The following is an 18,393-nucleotide window of genomic DNA, read 5'->3' on the forward strand; positions in this document are numbered from 1 at the left end:
CCACTTGCCCTTAATGTAGAAACGACACTGTCTATGAGCAATTGAGCTTTGCAATGGGCAAGCTCCCCATCTATGGTGAATTTGAAATTTCTGCCCCATGTGGCTGGGATAAACTTTAGCCCCTGTGACCATTATGGGGTTAATAGGTGTACAAACTATAATGAAATTCTTATTTGCATGTGCTAATCAAATCGACACGCAACACATCACCACTCTACATTAACTGGAAAGGTGGGCGAGAAAACTGATTATTAAACGTTTATAGTGTGTTTCATGCTGAGATATACTACACGATACGGCTTACTCTCTTGTCAGAAGTACGGATTCATCCTTCCTGTTAAGAAATACCACTTCAAACCAGACCCTCAGGCAGACAACCTTCAAGCCATTCCTTCATGCACTGCAACAGGCAGCCCTCAATATATATCCACAAAGCCCAGAGTTCCCAGTTTCATAGACAGGCAGCCGCATTAATTGTTTTAGCTGATGTTTAAGCCATGGCAGATATCATCACTGAATGTGAGTATATGTGGGAGTAGCTCCTGTGATGGACTGACACACCATTTAGTGCAGCCAAGGCAACCTCTTCTAGTGCATGCACACACAACCCTGAACTGCATCAAGCAGTTTGAGAATATTATGCTATTAAATGTAATTGTTCAGGAGTGCTGGCTACTCAGTGAAAATTAAGTAGGTAGCAGCTTTTTTGTTCACCTAATGATTGTTATTATCATAATAATTCACATATAACGCACACTTCATTGCGTATTGAAAAAATGGATACTACAAAATTTGCAGTATGATTAAGCATAAAATATATCTATATAATTTAAAAATAAAACATATACCAGTAAATGTTATCCTGAGGTCACAATAATAATAAAAATAACTGCCAGGTAAAGTCAGTGCTGCCCAGATGCAGAAGATTTCCCTTCTTTGAGCTGCCCACATACTTATAAATTCCTGACCATTGGACAATAAGCCCTAAGGACAAAGCACAAACTGAAAAAAAAGATGATAATAATACTTAAAAAAATTAATTATAAATGAAAGCATACAGAGTAAATTAGAAATGATATAAAACAATATCCTGTAAGCAGAAATTGGTGGGATCCAGTCTATTTAATTCACTAACACAATGCAGCTTCAAAGAGTGTCGCTTGAGCACTAGAGACAAACAAGCTTATTACAAGCACGTTCACTTTTTCTTACATGTAAATTTTTTTTTAACCAAACAAACCCTTTTTAACAACCTACAAAAATATATATAATGAGATTTGTTTGTATCTTCTTTTTTAGATTTTTCACGCAGCAGGCTAATTGGAGTGATTTTCAGTTTCTTGGCGAATCCATTATTGGATTTGTTACCGTTAATTATGAGTGTGTTTTTCAGTGAACTCACATCTGTTAAATGGCGACGGCAAATTATGCACGTCTTTTTGGCTGTACTATTTACACCATCGAAGCCACTATTCCCAGAGAATTCTTCCAACAAGCACCGTTATTCTTACGAACAGGAAGACGCAGAGCGTGATATGTGTGAGGCAGGGCGCTCATTGAAGTTATTTCATGCACAGTTGATTTTATGCAAATTGATTGACACCTTTGGGGGTCTGCTTTTCACTGACTCATAATTTTTTAAGCCCTTAAAAAAAAAAAAACAAACCCGGTGTGCATCTCAAATTCTCCTGCCTAGACTAAAAAATTCTACTCATCATATTTACACAATAAATAAATTCCAATCTGCCTCATTTTTAATTGCAAATCCTGCTCAGGGGACCCATTCTTGTGCTTAGGAGGCAGCCGTCTACCTTCTTCCAGAAACCCTGGCGCAGTCAATTATGGTAATGAATTGTCAATAAATATAAAAATTTAATATGGTCTGCTTACAGTGAGTGGCAGCTAAGGACTTGCCTCCCAGACAAATTTGCTGTTGCTGCAGATATTAAGTGCACCTGAAAGAGTAGCTATGGGCCATGGGGCCAGTGAGAGGCCTGGTATCAGAGCCCGGACCTCCAGGGGCCTGCTAACATTCCTCCTCATGGAGAATGCGAATGTCCGAGAGAAGACGAAGCCTCTGTTTATTTGATGTTGATGAGGCTGCCGTTGGTTTTTCCTTTATTTAGTTCCCTGTAGAGATGGGAAGCCAAATCATATCTTGCCTGCATTACATAGACTTGAGTTTTAAAAATATGCAAAGCTGGAGCCTGTTGAGAAAAGAAAGGGAAGAAAAACCTGCTGTCCTTACAAAAGATGCAGGCATCAAGCCACTTCTTCCTCTGGGTGTGAAATTTGTTTTTGAGTTTCCTTTCTTGCTGTAAGAGCTAAACTGGAAATGACCTGCTTGCTTTAATCGATGGTGCGACCTAGACATGTAAGTTTTGACGACTCCATGGTATTGTTTCATTTGGTTAAAAAGGACTGGCAGTGAAGTGAATCTACTAAATGCAGTAGCCATGGCAAAGAGCTTCATGGATAAATTGTCTGTCGATACCGATCATTTACATTATTCTTACCTAAAATGAGCATCAAAAGGTTGCCAGTTTAGTACCTGTCATTGATGCACCTTTGCAAGCCTCTTAACAGGGAGAACAAATAGCAGGGCAAAGCCAGATGCTTGGGGTGCCAACTGTTCAAAACCCTGTTTAATTGGAACAAAAATTAAGAAAGTTAACAAAAAATATGTGCCTCCTCAATATGCCTTTTAGAGAATACAGTCCTTCACTTTCGAACAACAAGTTACTGGCTCTGGATTAGGTATGCACAGAAGCAAGGTCAGCATCGAAATGAGACACAGCCTTCCGGGAACGCTATCTTTTTATATCAGGTTTACCGGAAGAATACAATACAATACAATTTATTTTTGTATAGCCCAAAATCACACAAGAAGCACTGCAATGGGCTTTAACAGGCCCTGTCTTCTGACAGCCCCCCAGCCTTGACTCTCTAAGAAGACAAAGAAAAAGCATGGCTTCCTTTGGTTCAGTGCCCTACTCAAGTGGTGGTTTCTTGAGGCTGTGTAAAAGGAGCAACAGCATCCCCTCTCGTCCTGAATTTAGACGAACTAGGGAGCTAACCCTCTGGCACACATGCATGATAATATATACAGTATACAGTATACTAGCCACGCAGCTCCGCCAGCGTATTAGTGAAACAGGATGGTGAGGAGGTGCCCACCCAGCTCCCTATTCCTGACGTCATTCTTCCCCCTCCCCTTGGCCCGCAGCCTCTGTCTCGGATTAACAAGAATATATCACTCCTGCAAGTGAACTATGATTCTTAGCGCAATGAGAGAAGTCACAAAATCAATCAGAATGTTCACGAAAACGGTAGAAAAAAACCCAATCTAAATCCGTTAAGTAGTTCTCTCATTCGCTAGCTAAGCAGAGGTAAGAAACATGCCCCAAGGCTTGGTGCATGAGTGCATGAGTGAGGAGGTCCCCCTCCCTCCCCTTGGCCTGCTGCGTGTCTCTTGGATTTGCGCAAATAAATCGGTACTGCAAGTGAACTATGATACTTAGTGCGATGAGAGAGGTGGCAAAATCAACCGGAATGTTCAAGCAAATTATAGAAAAAAACTCGATTTAAATCCGTTAAGTAGTTCTCTCATTCGCTAGCTAAGCCGTGGTAAGGAACATGCCCCGAAACTGGCGCATGAGTGACGAGGACCTCAGAAGACAAGAAGAAGGTTTGGGGATGGTCACCTCATATGCTGAAAAATGCAAAACAGAAAAACACATCTTTACAGAACGGAGTTCAAAATGGAACTGGTTAACAAATAGGTTCTCTGGTATATATATATATATATACACACAGTGGACCCTTGACTTACGAACTCAGTTCGTTCGCGAGGGCTGGTTGTAACTCAAGTTGGTTGTAAGTCAAGACTATTTTTCCCATAAGAAATAATGGAAATGCCCTTAATGTGTTCCGAACCGCCCACAGCAACACTTACTTAACTTTTTTTTAATAGAAAAGGGTTGTATAATGTGAATAATTTACCAAAAACACCAATAATTTTTCTAATGTATTAACCAAAAAGTTATAAAAAGTGCCTAGCCTACCAGAAACAACAATTTCATACTGTACTCGCCATTTAAGATGACATCTTTGGCTTGCAGGAAGGAAGGAGGAGAAGAATGAAATGGAAGGTGGTTATTGTTTGGAAGGAGCTTCCTTATACAAATCTTTTCTTTGTAAAATTGTCGAGATGGTGGATTTCGACATGCTGTACATATTAGTGAGATTGGTCACACGAACGCCACTCTCATATTTCCGCACAATTTCCTTCTTCGTTTCGATTGTGATCGTTTTCTTTACCTTTGTTACTTTCTCTTCCTTCCTTAGCAATTATCGAAATAAGTTATATAAATCACTGCACTGACTGAAATTACGTCCACAAACACATGTATCTGGGCTCCGACTGATGCTTACAAACGCTCTCGGCTGTTTGTTTACAACCGCAAAAGCGGATATACGTGACCGCATTCGGGTCGTCACGCAAGACGTTGGTCATAATTCAAAATAAAAATTTTGGTCGTAAACCAAGTTAAGTTGTTCGCATGTCAGGCCGGTCGTATATCAAGGGTCGACTGTATATATTTTGCACAAGCAGGTGGGGTTTCGGGAGGCTAGAAAAGAAAGTGATGTCTGTAGAGTTGTTTTTTGGACTGTATAGGACATCATTATATGGTGTGAGAAGTGACGTCACCAGAGGGTGGGTCAGAAAATGTGCTACTGAGAGGTACAGTCTTGTTGGTGTGCAGAGGGACAAAAGGAGACAGTATTGGAAGGTAGTGCCAACCCCTGGTCCAGCTGAGAAATTACACCATTTGAGCCTGTAAACCATCTCCCATGTGCAAGTGTGTAACTATATATGTATATATGTCTTGTGTGATGTTTGTGTCTGGTGCCTTCAAACAGTCTGATTGGTCAGTTTGGCTTTGCTGACTCAGTGGTAGGGATGTTCACAAGAATCTTTAGGGGTGCAAAGTTCAATTCCTGCTTGTGAGCTAAAATGGAGCTTTTTAACAACAAGAAAATGCATAATTTACCGACTGTCATGGTCTCTCTGGAAGTTGCCATTTTTCCATTTCTCTTAGTACTCCATTGTTCTTCACACTTCAGAAAGATGTTCTTGTTAGGCAGATAGGTGACTCTAATTTGCCCCTGAATTAATAGGTGTAGGTGTTGTCATGAGTGTACCCTGAAATGTAGTGGTATCACTTCCAGAGTTGATTTATGTCTTCTACTTGATGACCCTGGGACCTTATAATGAAAAAGCAGGAAGATACAGTAGTGTACAGTGGGTAGATACAGTAGATGACATCAGTAAGTAATTTGTTTCATGAAACTTGCTTGTAAAATTATTTATCTACTATGTAAAAATTATTACCATGAAAATTCTTTCAACAGTAATATATATTCTACCTCGAAGAATGGTTCTTTGTTTTCTATTTACATATGACAGCACTGCTTTATGAATATTCAAGCAAATAGGTGAAAGGAAGAGAAAATAGGAACTGACTAAGACAGTAGACAATGTGTTTGGCAAGCCGAGAATGTGTCTTCTGTTAATCATTCACCATATTTGTTAATCGCTTCAGAGCAGGGTCTAAGAGCAACCATTTAAACTAGCCAGTTAAAATACATGTATTTATAGTTATATATGTCATGTAGATATGAGTTAAGTTTATTTGTTAGTATCGTTAACTTGTGTAATCGAATGGTTATTCTACTGAAGTTATACTGTATGTGTATTACAAGTTTGTGTTGCTTATTGCATATCATTAATTTCTTGTTTTTACTAGTCTACAGTTTCACTCTGACTTCAAAAATCCAAGGTGAAATAAAGTTGGAGCGAGGCACTATTCCCTATGAGCCTTTTGTGCAGTTTTAGTTTGGTGTAATCTTTGTACTTTCCTAACTATTTCCCAAACAGCTGACCCTGATGTTATTTATTTTTTTAAGGTGGATTACTCACTAATAGTGTCCCAAGCTGGCGCTACTCTGAATAACCTCATGAGACACGCACAAGATCTGGTGGCCAAGCTGCGCTCACTCCAGTTCGACCAGCGAGAGTTTGTGTGCCTCAAGTTTCTCGTTCTTTTCAGCCTAGGTAAGAAGTGACTGGGAGCACAAACATCTTCCCATTTCACCAAATGTGCTTTTTTATTTTTGTTTTATTTATTTTATCATGAATTATGGTTAAGAAATTTGTAAGTGTTCTAAAATGACAGCCACTCCTGAAAGTACTAGTTGAAACATTCCAACTTGGGTGCTGTCTGTACAGCATTAAATAGTTTAAATCAAGCCAACGTTTGTAGTGTTTGTGGCCATAGGGTCCTTTCTGCTTTGTTTTGTTGCTGGAAATTTATGCCTGAATACACTGGGCTTCTTTAAATTTTGCCACCACTTATGTACAATCCTTGAATTGAATATATCATGTTGGCGTAAGTACTCAACATTGGTGTTGAAAATCTGACCTGCAAGTCATGGTACATTCACCACAGAATCAATCAGAGATAAGTCCTCCTTCACACACATTCACCCTGATTTATTTCAAAATGTTCAATACAGTATTGACTTAATGTGAGTTTTTCGATTTTTACTAAATTACTAAATTCTTGGTGAATAAACCAGGGTTTGCTATGCATGGTATATTAGACTTAAAAAGCTAGCTAGCTTTCGCTGAAGAATTAGTATGGTGTAAATCATTTCCGAGGCAGAGTCACCTCCATTTAATTGCTTTATTCGCTCCATAATTTGCTCAGTTTAATTGCTTTAATTGCCTGCCCTCAGTGAAGAGTTCTGCACAAAACTAAACTGGATTGAACTTAAATTGCTTGAATCCCATACTGTGTTGACCTAAAGCATGATTGCATATTGTTGTTGGTATATATCTGCATTTTCATCTGAAAGAAGCAGCTTGTGTAGAGTATATTGTACTTGCAGCTATAAATTTCCTACAGTCAACATGAAAGTAAATCTTGCCCATTGGAAATGATAAAATTTTAAAGCAGGAATGGCAGGAGGACAGAACAGGGATATCCTATTGCAGTTTTGTTTATGGAAATGTTTGAACAGTAGCTGTAAGAATGCGTTTTGGAGTCATTCTTATATAATGTATTGTCTTCCACTCTACTTCACTGTGATGTCTGTAATTGTGAGCAATACTGCCTTTGACAGCCTGAATAGCTTCTCATTGTAACTATCCTTCTGAGAAGTTGAAGAGCACGTGGACCTCAGTGAAAAGTCAACTCTGGGATGCTGGCCTAAGTGGAAAGAAAAAGTCATATCTGAAACTGGAAAATAAAAAGAAAAGATTAAAAAGGGTAAAACAACACAGACATTGGATAGAAGATGACTTAGAAAACCATATTATGGTCAGCATCCCGGAATTGTCATTTCTCTGTTGCAGACGATGCAGGTGTTTGGTTAGTATATATGGAAGAAGTCAGCTTATGATCTGTAAGGCGTTTGATTCTCAAACTACAGACCCTGATGTTGTCTTCCTGTTATGCAGTTGTCCATCTGGGCCTTCCCTTCTTTTTCTGTTCTAGTTTGATCCAGTTTGCTCTCTTCTCTCAAGCCAGTGAAGAAGCGGCCTGAGTTGCCTGGAAAGCTTGCACATTGTAATCGTTTTAGTTAGCCAATAAAAAGTGTCATGTTGCCTGACGTCTCACTACATCCATAATGGCTAACACCGTAGTACTTCTCTCAAGACAGTAATAGACACTTTTCTATGAAATCGCCAGTTTCTTGGCAGTCTGTCACAAGGAATAACCTTCATTGTGCAAAAAAACAAAAAAAAAATTGGTGTTTTTTGAGCAAACTGTTTCATTTTGGCCATTTTTGAACCCAGATCTGAACTTTACGAATGCCATTATCTTCAGGCCCGGCCTTAGGCATAGGCGAAGTAGGCGACCGCCTAGGGCCCCGGCATCCGGGGGGCCCCGGATCAACTCCTTGGTCTAATTTTCACGCATTTCACAGAGCTTCCAGGGGGACTCCGCCCCCCTCAGGGGGCCCCTGGACCCCCCTTTCGCCTAGGGCCCCATAATACCTAAGACCGGGCCTGTTATCATGCACCCCTTGTGAACAGAATAACGGGTTTCAGCAGTGCTAATGCAAAAATAAAGGTTTCTCCAATAACTAACCAATCAGCGTTTAAATTATTAAGGATATGTAAGGGAATTGATCACTGGAACACTGAAAGAACTGTGGCTGAAAATGGAGCTTTGCAGTCATATGTAAATAAATAAATCAAAAGTCAGTCATTAAATGTACATTTATATAAATAAATACCAGGCAAATAAAACATGCTGACATTAAGGAATGGGCATGGGTATAAAATGTTCGGGTACCAACCTTATGATCATATTTTAATTAAATCAAAATACAGAAAAGAAAATAAATTTGCCAAAAGCAGTCTTTTACAGGTGACTGTTGTGTCTCTATTGTTAGCAACCAGGAACTCTGAAGTCTAGTGGTTGCCATAGTCCGAAGATGACCACCATCTGTTGGATATCCGGTGTATAAAGGTCCTTGCCCAGAAGGTCCATGCCTAGGCGATGTCACCAGGAAGCCACTTTGAGCTACAGAAGAGAGAGGGAAACTGTTAGCATTAGCACCTCTTCTCGCCATGGGAAATGCCATGGGTGGTGTTTCCAGTCTATATGCAAACACACACACACACACACATATATATATATATGGAAAGTATTCAGACCCCCTTCAATTTTTTACTCTTTGTCATATTGCAGCCATTTGCTAAAATCATTTAAATTATTTTTTTCCCTCATTAATGTACACACAGCACCCCATATTGACAAATAAAAGAATTTTTGAAAATGTTGCAGATTTATTAAAAAAGAAAAACTGAAATATCACATGGTCCTAAGAATTCAGACCCTTTGCTCAGTATTTAGTAGAAGCACCCTTTTGAGCTAATACAGCCATGAGTCTTCTTGGGAAAGATGCAACAAGTTTTTCACACCTGGATTTGGGGATCCTCTGCCATTCCTCCTTGCAGATCCTCTCCAGTTCTGTCAGGTTGGATGGTAAACGTTGGTGGACAGCCATTTTTAGGTCTCTCCAGAGATGCTCAATTGGGTTTAAGTCAGGGCTCTGGCTGGGCCATTCAAGAACAGTCACAGAGTTGTTGTGAAGCCACTCCTTCGTTATTTTAGCTGTGTGCTTAGGGTCATTGTCTTGTTGGAAGGTAAACCTTCGGCCCAGTCTGAGGTCCTTAGCACTCTGGAGAAGGTTTTTGTCCAGGATATCCCTGTACTTGGCCGCATTCATCTTTCCCTTGATTGCAACCAGTCGTCCTGTCCCTGCAGCTGAAAAACACCGCCACAGCATGATGCTGCCACCGCCATGCTTCACTGTGGGGACTGTATTGGACAAGTGATGAGCAGTGCCTGGTTGTCTCCACACATACCGCTTAGAATTAAGGCCAAAAAGTTCTATCTTGGTCTCATCAGACCAGAGAATCTTATTTCTCACCATCTCAGAGTCCTTCAGGTGTCTTTTAGCAAACTCCATGCGGGCTGTCATGTGTCTTGCACTGCAATAACTGTCAAATATGCCTTGCCAGGCATCCAAACACAAAAGGCTCAGCAGAGATGGTCTGGCTTTGGGGGAGCTCCGTTGTACAGTGTCTCAAGTCCAAAATGCATCACCTTCTTCTGAGGATGTCCAGCTTTATACTGTCTCAACCAGAAAGGAAGGAGCTTCTTAGGACCAACTGGCCCCGCTGCATGTGTCCTCAGTACTGTGGAACGAAAAAGAGATGATACCATTAAGTACTGCACCCCCTCTCGCCCCCAGGGTGTTATTGCTTACCTCAGAAGAGCCCAGAAAGTGATCTTCCGACAGACATGTGTGACTAAAAAATATATATATTGTGTAAAGCAGCCCGGACACAGACAGGTAGACATGTTAAATCACCCAACACACGCTTTATTTACAATACTATTATTTACAGATGCACACACAATCCCAAACAACTCCCCCAAAGTCCAGGCCTTTCCTATATGCTGCCTCTCTTCAGACCACATCTTTTCCACTACTCCTGAGCTCCGTCTTTCTCCACTCCTGACTCAAGCCCTCGAATGGAGGGAGGCGACCCCTTTTATCCCCACCCGGACTTGCTCCAGGTGCCTCCTGATTGGCGGAAGTACCGGCTGCGCACCCGGAAGCACTCCGGGTGTCCCTGGTCTTCTTCCCCCCAGCACTTCCAGGTGTGGCAGAAATGCTGAGGGCCAGGGCTCCACAGGCATCGGGGCGCCCCCTGGCAGTGACTGTGGCCCCTATAGGGTTGAGCATCCAAGCTCAGGTTCCCAAAGCAACCAGGGCGGTCACCCCCTCATGGTCTGGAGGAGGCGTAATCCCTCCTCTGGTCCTTCCGGGCATCCCTGCTTTATATAATTATACTTTATATAATTTATAAATATATAGATAGATAGATAGATAGATAGATAGATAGATAGATAGATAGATAGATAGATAGATAGATAGATAGATAGATAGATAGATAGATAGATAGATAGATAGATAGATAGATAGATAGATAGATAGATAGATAGATAGATACTTTATTAATCCCAAGGGAAAATTCACAAAAACTATAACTATAATAATAATAATAACTATAATTGTATATATATATATATATAAATATAACATTGTCATACCAGGTCACAAGTCATGGAGATTCGTTTCACATGCGCTTTTGAGTCTTTATTGGACCACCATCTGGCTAGGTAGCTGTTCCATCTCCCCAGACACAAATATCACCAAACACTCTTCATCTCACCTCTTTGTCTCTAAGTTCCAATTTTAAAATCCTCCAACCAATGAAACTTTGTGTAGTTCACCACCTGTAAATTTATAGATTAAAACGTGTTCATGTAGAGCCACCTGAATATATTCGAGAACTTATATTGTGTATTATTTGTGTGAATAAGTCTGATATGATTTTCTTTGTAAAAGGTACTATTTAAAGAAAGCTGTTCTTTAACAATATGTTTTGTCATGTATCTAAATTGAACATTTCGTGGCTAATGTCCACCATGAAATGCACTGTATAAAATAAGGATTTGTTAATTACGCAAAGGCGGCACGGTGGTGCAGTGGGTAGCGCTGCTGCCTCGCAGTAAGGAGACCCGGGTTCGCTTCCTGGGTCCTCCCTGCGTGGAGTTTGCATGTTCTCCCCGTGTCTGCGTGGGTTTCCTCCGGGTGCTCCGGTTTCCTCCCACAGTCTAAAGACATGCAGGTTAGGTGCATTGGCGATTCTAAATTGTCCCTAGTGTGTGGAGGTGTGTGTGTGCCCTGCGGTGAGCTGGTGCCCTGCCCAGGGTTTGTTTTCTGCCTTGCACACTGTGTTGGCTGGGATTGGCTCCAGCAGACCCCCGTGACCCTGTAGCTAGGATATAGCGGGTTGGATAATGGATGGATAGATAATTACACAAAAGTACATAAAAATGAAATATACACCATGGAGTAAGTAGGAGGAGTTCTCTAGCGTATTGCTTTTCAGTGTTTAAATTGATGTAATTATTTTTACTCTAGCAAAAACAGTGCCAACCAGGAAGTGCACATAAACGCTGAGTGTGACAGGTGCACAACGATGCACACATATGAAATGAGTCTGTCGCTTCTGAACTGTGCAGATGAGGGCTGGCAGCCTGCATTTAGGTCAGCCTTTTCTGCTGATAATATGCACGTGTTTGCACAGAAGGCTGTTGCAGGATATCACATTACATGCATGTGAATGATACGTCTTAGTTAACCAAGGAGCTGCTACTCTTTTGCAACATATAGAGCAGCCTACTTTTATCTCCACTTCTGTCTCACTGTCTCGTTTGCATGATTTTATTTTGCTTGGAGTTGATTATCTGCATCATATCTTGGAAGCGCCATACATAATGAAGCATGCACCTGGGGGACATGTATCACCTCCGGCAAAATCGCTTCTGCAATGCACAACTAAAGATTGTTGCTTTCATTGGAGGAAGTGCAAGACACAGCATGATTAGTATTTGCTCAGCACCATCTGATGTACCTGGATAATGTGTTACAAAAGGAAGGCAAAAACAAACTGTAATTATGCAGAATTACAGCAATGTGCGTAAAATCAATCAGTCTATCTCAGTTTTATGTAATGCCTTGTATAGAAAGCATAATCATAAACCAGTGTACAAAGTGCACAACAGCACGATACTAATAAAATTCTTAATGCTGTTAGCGGGTAGAATGTGCGGGGTGGAGTCTCATCCCGACAAGATGTGATTGACTAGTGTTGATTGAATAGTGTAAAAAAGGAATAACTGAATGACTGATTTTACAATTTAAATGGTTTGATTTTCTTGTTCTGCTTCAGCCATGATTTGCTCAAATTATTTGTATAGTGGAGTCTGCTTCCGAGTAGGTAGGTGACTGTCCCTTATTTTATCATGCTGAAATGAGAAAAACAATAAGAACATAGAGAATAAAAGAAACCAAATGAACTGATAACTATTAATGTACACATTTACTGTAAATCAATGGTCATGTTTGTAGCAGTGACCCTTAAAAGAATAGGTGGGACACATGTGGATCTAACTACCCAAAGACAGAACAAGTAGAGGTCTTAACGTAACATATATTTGTTTGAAATATTACACTACATTACTTGCCGACATGAGTTCCTCAAATGCACAACAAAATATGACAACAGAACTGGTAAGACACAGCATACTATACTCTCACTTGCACCCCATGCCAAAATGATGGCACGATAAATACCAAATTTCAAGGACAAACTGGAACAAAATGGAAAAAATATGAAAATATCAAATAAGTAAGTAAATAAGCAATAGCTGATTAAACCAATGTACACATTGATGGCATCTGAAGAAAGAATAAGCAAGAACCCCAGCTAAAGAGTCAATACAGCCATGCTTATTGCTTGCAGGTGTATAAACAGTGTCTAGCTTAGCCCTGGTTAACTGACTAATAAACATAGTGGTCCCGTCCTCTGATCAGCTAAGTAAAAATCTTAAAGAAGGTAAATAAAAATGTGTTTGACTAGCTAACGTTGATATCAATCTACAAACAATACCCTGTGCAGGACACAGCCAGGGCTATGCCAACAACGGTGACTTCACAGAAGACGCATAGAAGTAATCATATCATTGGAAAGCTCAGATTCAATACTTAATATGAGAAAATTGAAGCTGATCTATGATAAATAAGGCTTAGAAAAATAAATGTTACTAATATATATGCGAGGTTAGAAAGGAGACCGAATGTTGATTAACTTAATTAAGAATAACATATATAGTTGATGAGGGGGATTGAAAGAATAACATTGCTATGTTTCAGATGGTTTTAATGTCTAGCAAAAGGACCAAATGATACAAATTCAAGTGGACTTTTTGGAGATATCTGGTTCATTTTTGAAAATCATTCCATGTCCATCTCCTTAACCCAAAGTGTATAAGTTATGGAGTAAAATAAAACCATCAGGTGAGGCCTCAACTTGACAGAGTTGTCTCTGTATCTCTGGGCCAAGTTTCAATGCACTTTGCTAATGAAATGAAATACATGATTTGAGGTCAAGGATTTCGATTTCTTTCTAAACTCTGATAGTAAAAATTCTTCTAGTAAAGATCTGATCTCTATGTAAATGATGTAGAAAAGCTATAATGGAAATTTTTAAGATCGCCAAGCTGTTTACTGGATGTTACTCTAAAAGTAATCTAGGCCATATTTCTGGCATATTTTGGGGTAATTCTAAACATATATTACTGTCTAGGTCAAGGATATATTTGTGAAAAGTCCAGGGGATTCCTTTATAAAAGTTTGCGACGATTTGCGCGCAAAAATATGAGTAAGCCATAAAACATATCTCATTATTATAAAAGGAAATCCTGAGACGAGACATTCTCGGAGATAATTTCAGGTCCCGTGAGATGAGACTTTTTGTCAAGAGATTTTGACAAGTCCCGCCCACCCACGGTCCAATCACTTCTCATTTGTGTGAATGCTATTGTCAGACACAGTTCCTGCACTCTCAACTTCAAGCAGGGTCGGAAATAAAGGACAAAGAGTAGAAGACAAATTAGAACTTCATAAAGAGGTTCAAAAATGTTGGCACGATACACATGCAGAGCAGGTTAGAGATTAAGAAAGTACTAAAATTCGAAAGTCTCAAAAAACTGATAGTAAAGATCGTATTACAAATGGAAATTATTACTAACGGAAATAACGGAACAGCAAAAAGATATCGAATATATGGACGTAAGTGATATAACAGAAGTATGTAGATATTGTTCGGCTTTAAACTTTAAGTCGGAGACTTATAGATCGTCTAATTCGTGTTGCCATCAGGGAAAAGTAGTGTTTCTTCCCAATGAAGAGGCGTATTTTTTCTCTCATTAGTTTTGTCTCTGGTGTTGACCTCCACATGATATTTAGACTTGGTTTTTTGGATCAATTATCTTTTTCATTATGTCCCCATTCTGTCTTTGCCTTTTTCTATCCCTGGCATAACAATGGATGCCCCAAAGTGATATTAGGGAAAAGAAAGAGAATTCATTCTTTTTATTGTGCCCATTCCTTATGCTTATCCCTCATTGGAGTAAGAGGAGCACTGATACAGTGAAGTTAAGTGGTAAATGCCCCACCCTTTAAATAAATCAATTAAGCTTTTTCTTAAGTTGGCACCATTCAAAAAGTGCATCATCACTTGAGTACATTAAATTGTAAGAGCAAAACAAGGGAATGACTTTGAGTATAAAACAAAAGTGAGCCCACTAGAAATGCACCTCTTCCTCTTCTTATTTCCTTATTCAGCAAAGAAGCAGACATCTTTCTCTCTGTTAAGCCTTCATTCCCAGAAGTTTTGCTTTTCTTTTTTCTTTACTTCATTTCTCATCTTTATAAATGTGAGCTCTTTAAAGGAAATCAAAGCAACGCTTCCTCCCTGCATTGTCTCTGTCACTCCTTCGAGATCCATCAGTATAAACACGAGCGAAAAAGCAGTTTGTAAAGCGAAGTGCCAATAAAGATGCGCTCAGACATTACCTGACCCGACATACGGCCACTTATCTTCTCTTGTCTTGTGATGTCAAGACAGTCAGAGAGTGACTGGCACCATAACACAGTGTGCAGTTGTCACTGTCAGGGCATAAACAAATGGACTGCCTCTTAAAGCTGAAAGCTTTATCAATGGGCAAATAATTACAGACTGACTATTGATCTCTGGCTCATGTCAGCCTGATTTTTTTTCCCTTTTTTTTTTAAATTCTGTTTGGCCAACAAACAAACCAGCACTGTTTGCTATGTCCTGGCAAGCTGACCTGCCTCTCATTCCCCTGTTTGCTATGTCTACTGCATTGTGATATTAGACAGAGATGAGGACTTACATCTGTCTGAGCAGCAAGCCCTACACTAATAAAGTCACCCATTCATCGCTCATGGGAGTACAACCCAGATCCCTGGACCCCTTTAGAGAGCAGACCATCAGCCCTGCCACTCCTAAGCATCAGTATATTCTGTTCCACTACGTGTGTAGCATTTCATTTATTTGAGGCAGAAACAAACAATGTGCAGAATGCCATTCTATCACTCACTTCCACACTTGTTCACAGTCCTACACACTTCAGGAAGTACAGGCTCAGAGCTTACAGCTTTAATATAAAGTACACAATTTGCATAAATTGAAATAAAAATTAGGTAACACACAATGTAAAAACATCAAATTCATTTTGATTAGCTTAACAAAATTAAGGCAGTGTAAGTCCATTAAAGCAGATGGCACATTACAAGACTACTAGTTAGAGGGGATGTCAAACTTGATGACTGAAATTGCTGATCTCTTCGCCTAAGTATGGCAAATTATCTGGCTTGAAATCAAAGTGTATGTCAAATTAGACGACTCGGGGACGACTTTCTAGCACAGTTTCACATCTCCAAAGTATCCTGAACTCTCCAAATTCTTCTAAAGGTCAGCAGGGGACTGCCTGACAAAGTCGGTACTTTATGAATGCTTTCAAAGGCACGGAGCTGGGGCTTTATAAAAGATTAACAGCAGCAGCGAGTTCAGCAGCAGTCTCTGCCCTTTATTTCTCTTTCCTATTCTGTTATGTTATGTAAAATATCTATCTATCTATCTATCTATCTATCTATCTATCTATCTATCTATCTATCTATCTATCTATCTATCTATCTATCTATCTATCTAAAATCAGCCACAGAAAAAGTGAAAAAGTCAAAGTTGTAAGACAGAAATAACAATGCCAACCAGTTATAGAAGTGAGATTCAAAATAAAGTCTACATTATGAATAAGATAATAGGAACGAGAAAGCAAAATGTCTTGTTATAGAAAAGAGACAATAAAATCAGTCAATTAATGTGTAAGAAAAATGTTTATTCACTTACAGGAGTGAGAGAACATAGTTAGTCAGTAAAAGCAATGAGAGAACAAAGTCAGTCAGGCCGTGGGACATGAAGCACAGAAGTGAGCCACTCATTTAGAGACAGCATTAAGTAAACGTTATCAGTTATAGAAAGAAGTAAATCATAATCAGTGGCATGAATAAGAAAAATGTATACTGTTTAAGGAACAAGTTAAATTTATTCAGATTTAAGAATGAGTCAGTCTGTAATAGAAAAAAGACAAGAAAGTCGTCAGATGTGGTAACAGAGTAACAAAGCAGTTCAATCACAGGGTGATAATCATAAAGTTGATTGGGGAATCATCTATAATGTCAGTTGTAGGGAGATGATAGCAACTCAAACTGTACTCTTCTATAAACCTAAACAAAATTATGGGAAATGATAATAAAAGGAACCTTCTGTATATAAGTTTTTCTGTATATTTCCAGCTGTCTATTTATTCTGAGGAGGCTATTCTAGACCCTTTTATTTACTGTGTACCCATTAACTTAGGCACTGGGGCAACTTGAAGCAAACAGCTTACTCACTCAAAATTGAATTTAAAGGCACATTTATTCTTTACTAACAAAAGCAAAAGGATTCTTATTTTGTACAGTACAAATTCATTATGTTCTTAAAAAAAGAGAGAGAATGTAAGGATGGTTAGTTTCTAAGGTGGGAAGTATCCCATTTAATAATAAAATAATATAATATATTTATCTAGTAATAGAATTTGTGTAAGTCCAACAAAGTATTACTGTAATTAAAAAGGTACTTCATTGCCTCACTTGTCAAAATCAATGCGCATGTCTAATACAGTATGTGGAGGACATATATATGCATCTGACAAATTTTTTTGCAAATATCCCTTTCCTGCAAAGTATGAAATAATATAAAATTCAGTGAGGATTGATTAACATTCAAGAACTGTGACGGTTCAATATTTATGCCTCTGAGACCATGCTGGGGCAAATAATGGTACATAAAACCGCTGCTACGTCTTAATTAAGTGCAGGATAATAGAAGCAGGTTTTTTTAGTGAGTAAGGCAGTTTGGCAGCGATGGCCTATAAGTCATTCTGAAGTTCTGGGTCTGGGCTGAATCAATATGCACATAAAATAAAGAATGGGGAAGAGTGTGGGAGTTGGTGGTGGAGGATACACTTGGCTGTGCGATGGGAGTAAATAACTTAATGAAGCCCGTCAGCCATCACAAACAGGGAATCCCTGGTTGATCTTGTAGATTGTCATGAAGTACCACAGAGATCCATAGATATGATTTAGCTTTGTGTTACTTCTTCAACTGTCCAAAGCTGTACCGTTGATTTGATTGTCATATACGGTTGACAGGAAACAAGTGCTAAGTACTCGTACCCGAAAGAGTCAAATTATAGTTACCAGTTGCCATGCACAGTTTTAGGGAAAAGGGAGGAAACCCTTTGCTGTCAGAGAACTTCAAACAGACAATGACTGAGAGTGGGACTCAACCCCAGCATCACTACGCCGGCACGCAGCAAACAGCGCATTTGTGAAATGCCAGCTGCATACTGCTGATGGGAGCTGGCATCGCGGCTATGATTGTATAATGTCAGGAAGAATGCACTGAAATTGAACAGACTTTGTTGGTTTCAATTTATGTTTAATTCGTTCCTACCTTGTGTGTGTTTTAACAAATCTGCATTTATATGTGTACCAGATCCATATTTAGTAACTATATAATCTATACTTATATTTTAACTGAGATTTGTTCACAGCTGTCTATGCCTGCAATCAGTGAAGAGCACCATACAAAAAATAATAAGGCGATACTTTAGTGCAGGTACTGCAAACATGCATCTATTACTCATTTATTCTTATGTAACTATACCTTAAATAAGGCTTCTTTTGGTCTTTATGACACTTATTAAACATCAGTAAGTTATTCATCTTTGTGCAGTGTGGCATATCTACATGATAGTAAAATTA

General features: G+C 39.3%; 1 protein-coding gene across 4 annotated transcripts in view; it reads left to right on the forward strand.

Moving 5' to 3' along the window:
• nr5a2 (nuclear receptor subfamily 5, group A, member 2) overlaps nucleotides 1-18,393 on the forward strand; it is a 204,680-nt gene that overhangs the window by 120,736 nt on the left and 65,551 nt on the right. For all 4 annotated transcript variants that reach the window (XM_028811054.2, XM_028811055.2, XM_028811051.2 and 1 more), the window contains one exon: nucleotides 5,971-6,118. In XM_028811054.2, the coding sequence (XP_028666887.1) occupies nucleotides 5,971-6,118 (148 nt within the window). The remainder of the gene's footprint in view (nucleotides 1-5,970; nucleotides 6,119-18,393) is intronic.

Source organism: Erpetoichthys calabaricus, chromosome 10 (assembly GCF_900747795.2).
Source record: "Erpetoichthys calabaricus chromosome 10, fErpCal1.3, whole genome shotgun sequence".
Lineage (NCBI taxonomy): Eukaryota > Metazoa > Chordata > Cladistia > Polypteriformes > Polypteridae > Erpetoichthys > Erpetoichthys calabaricus.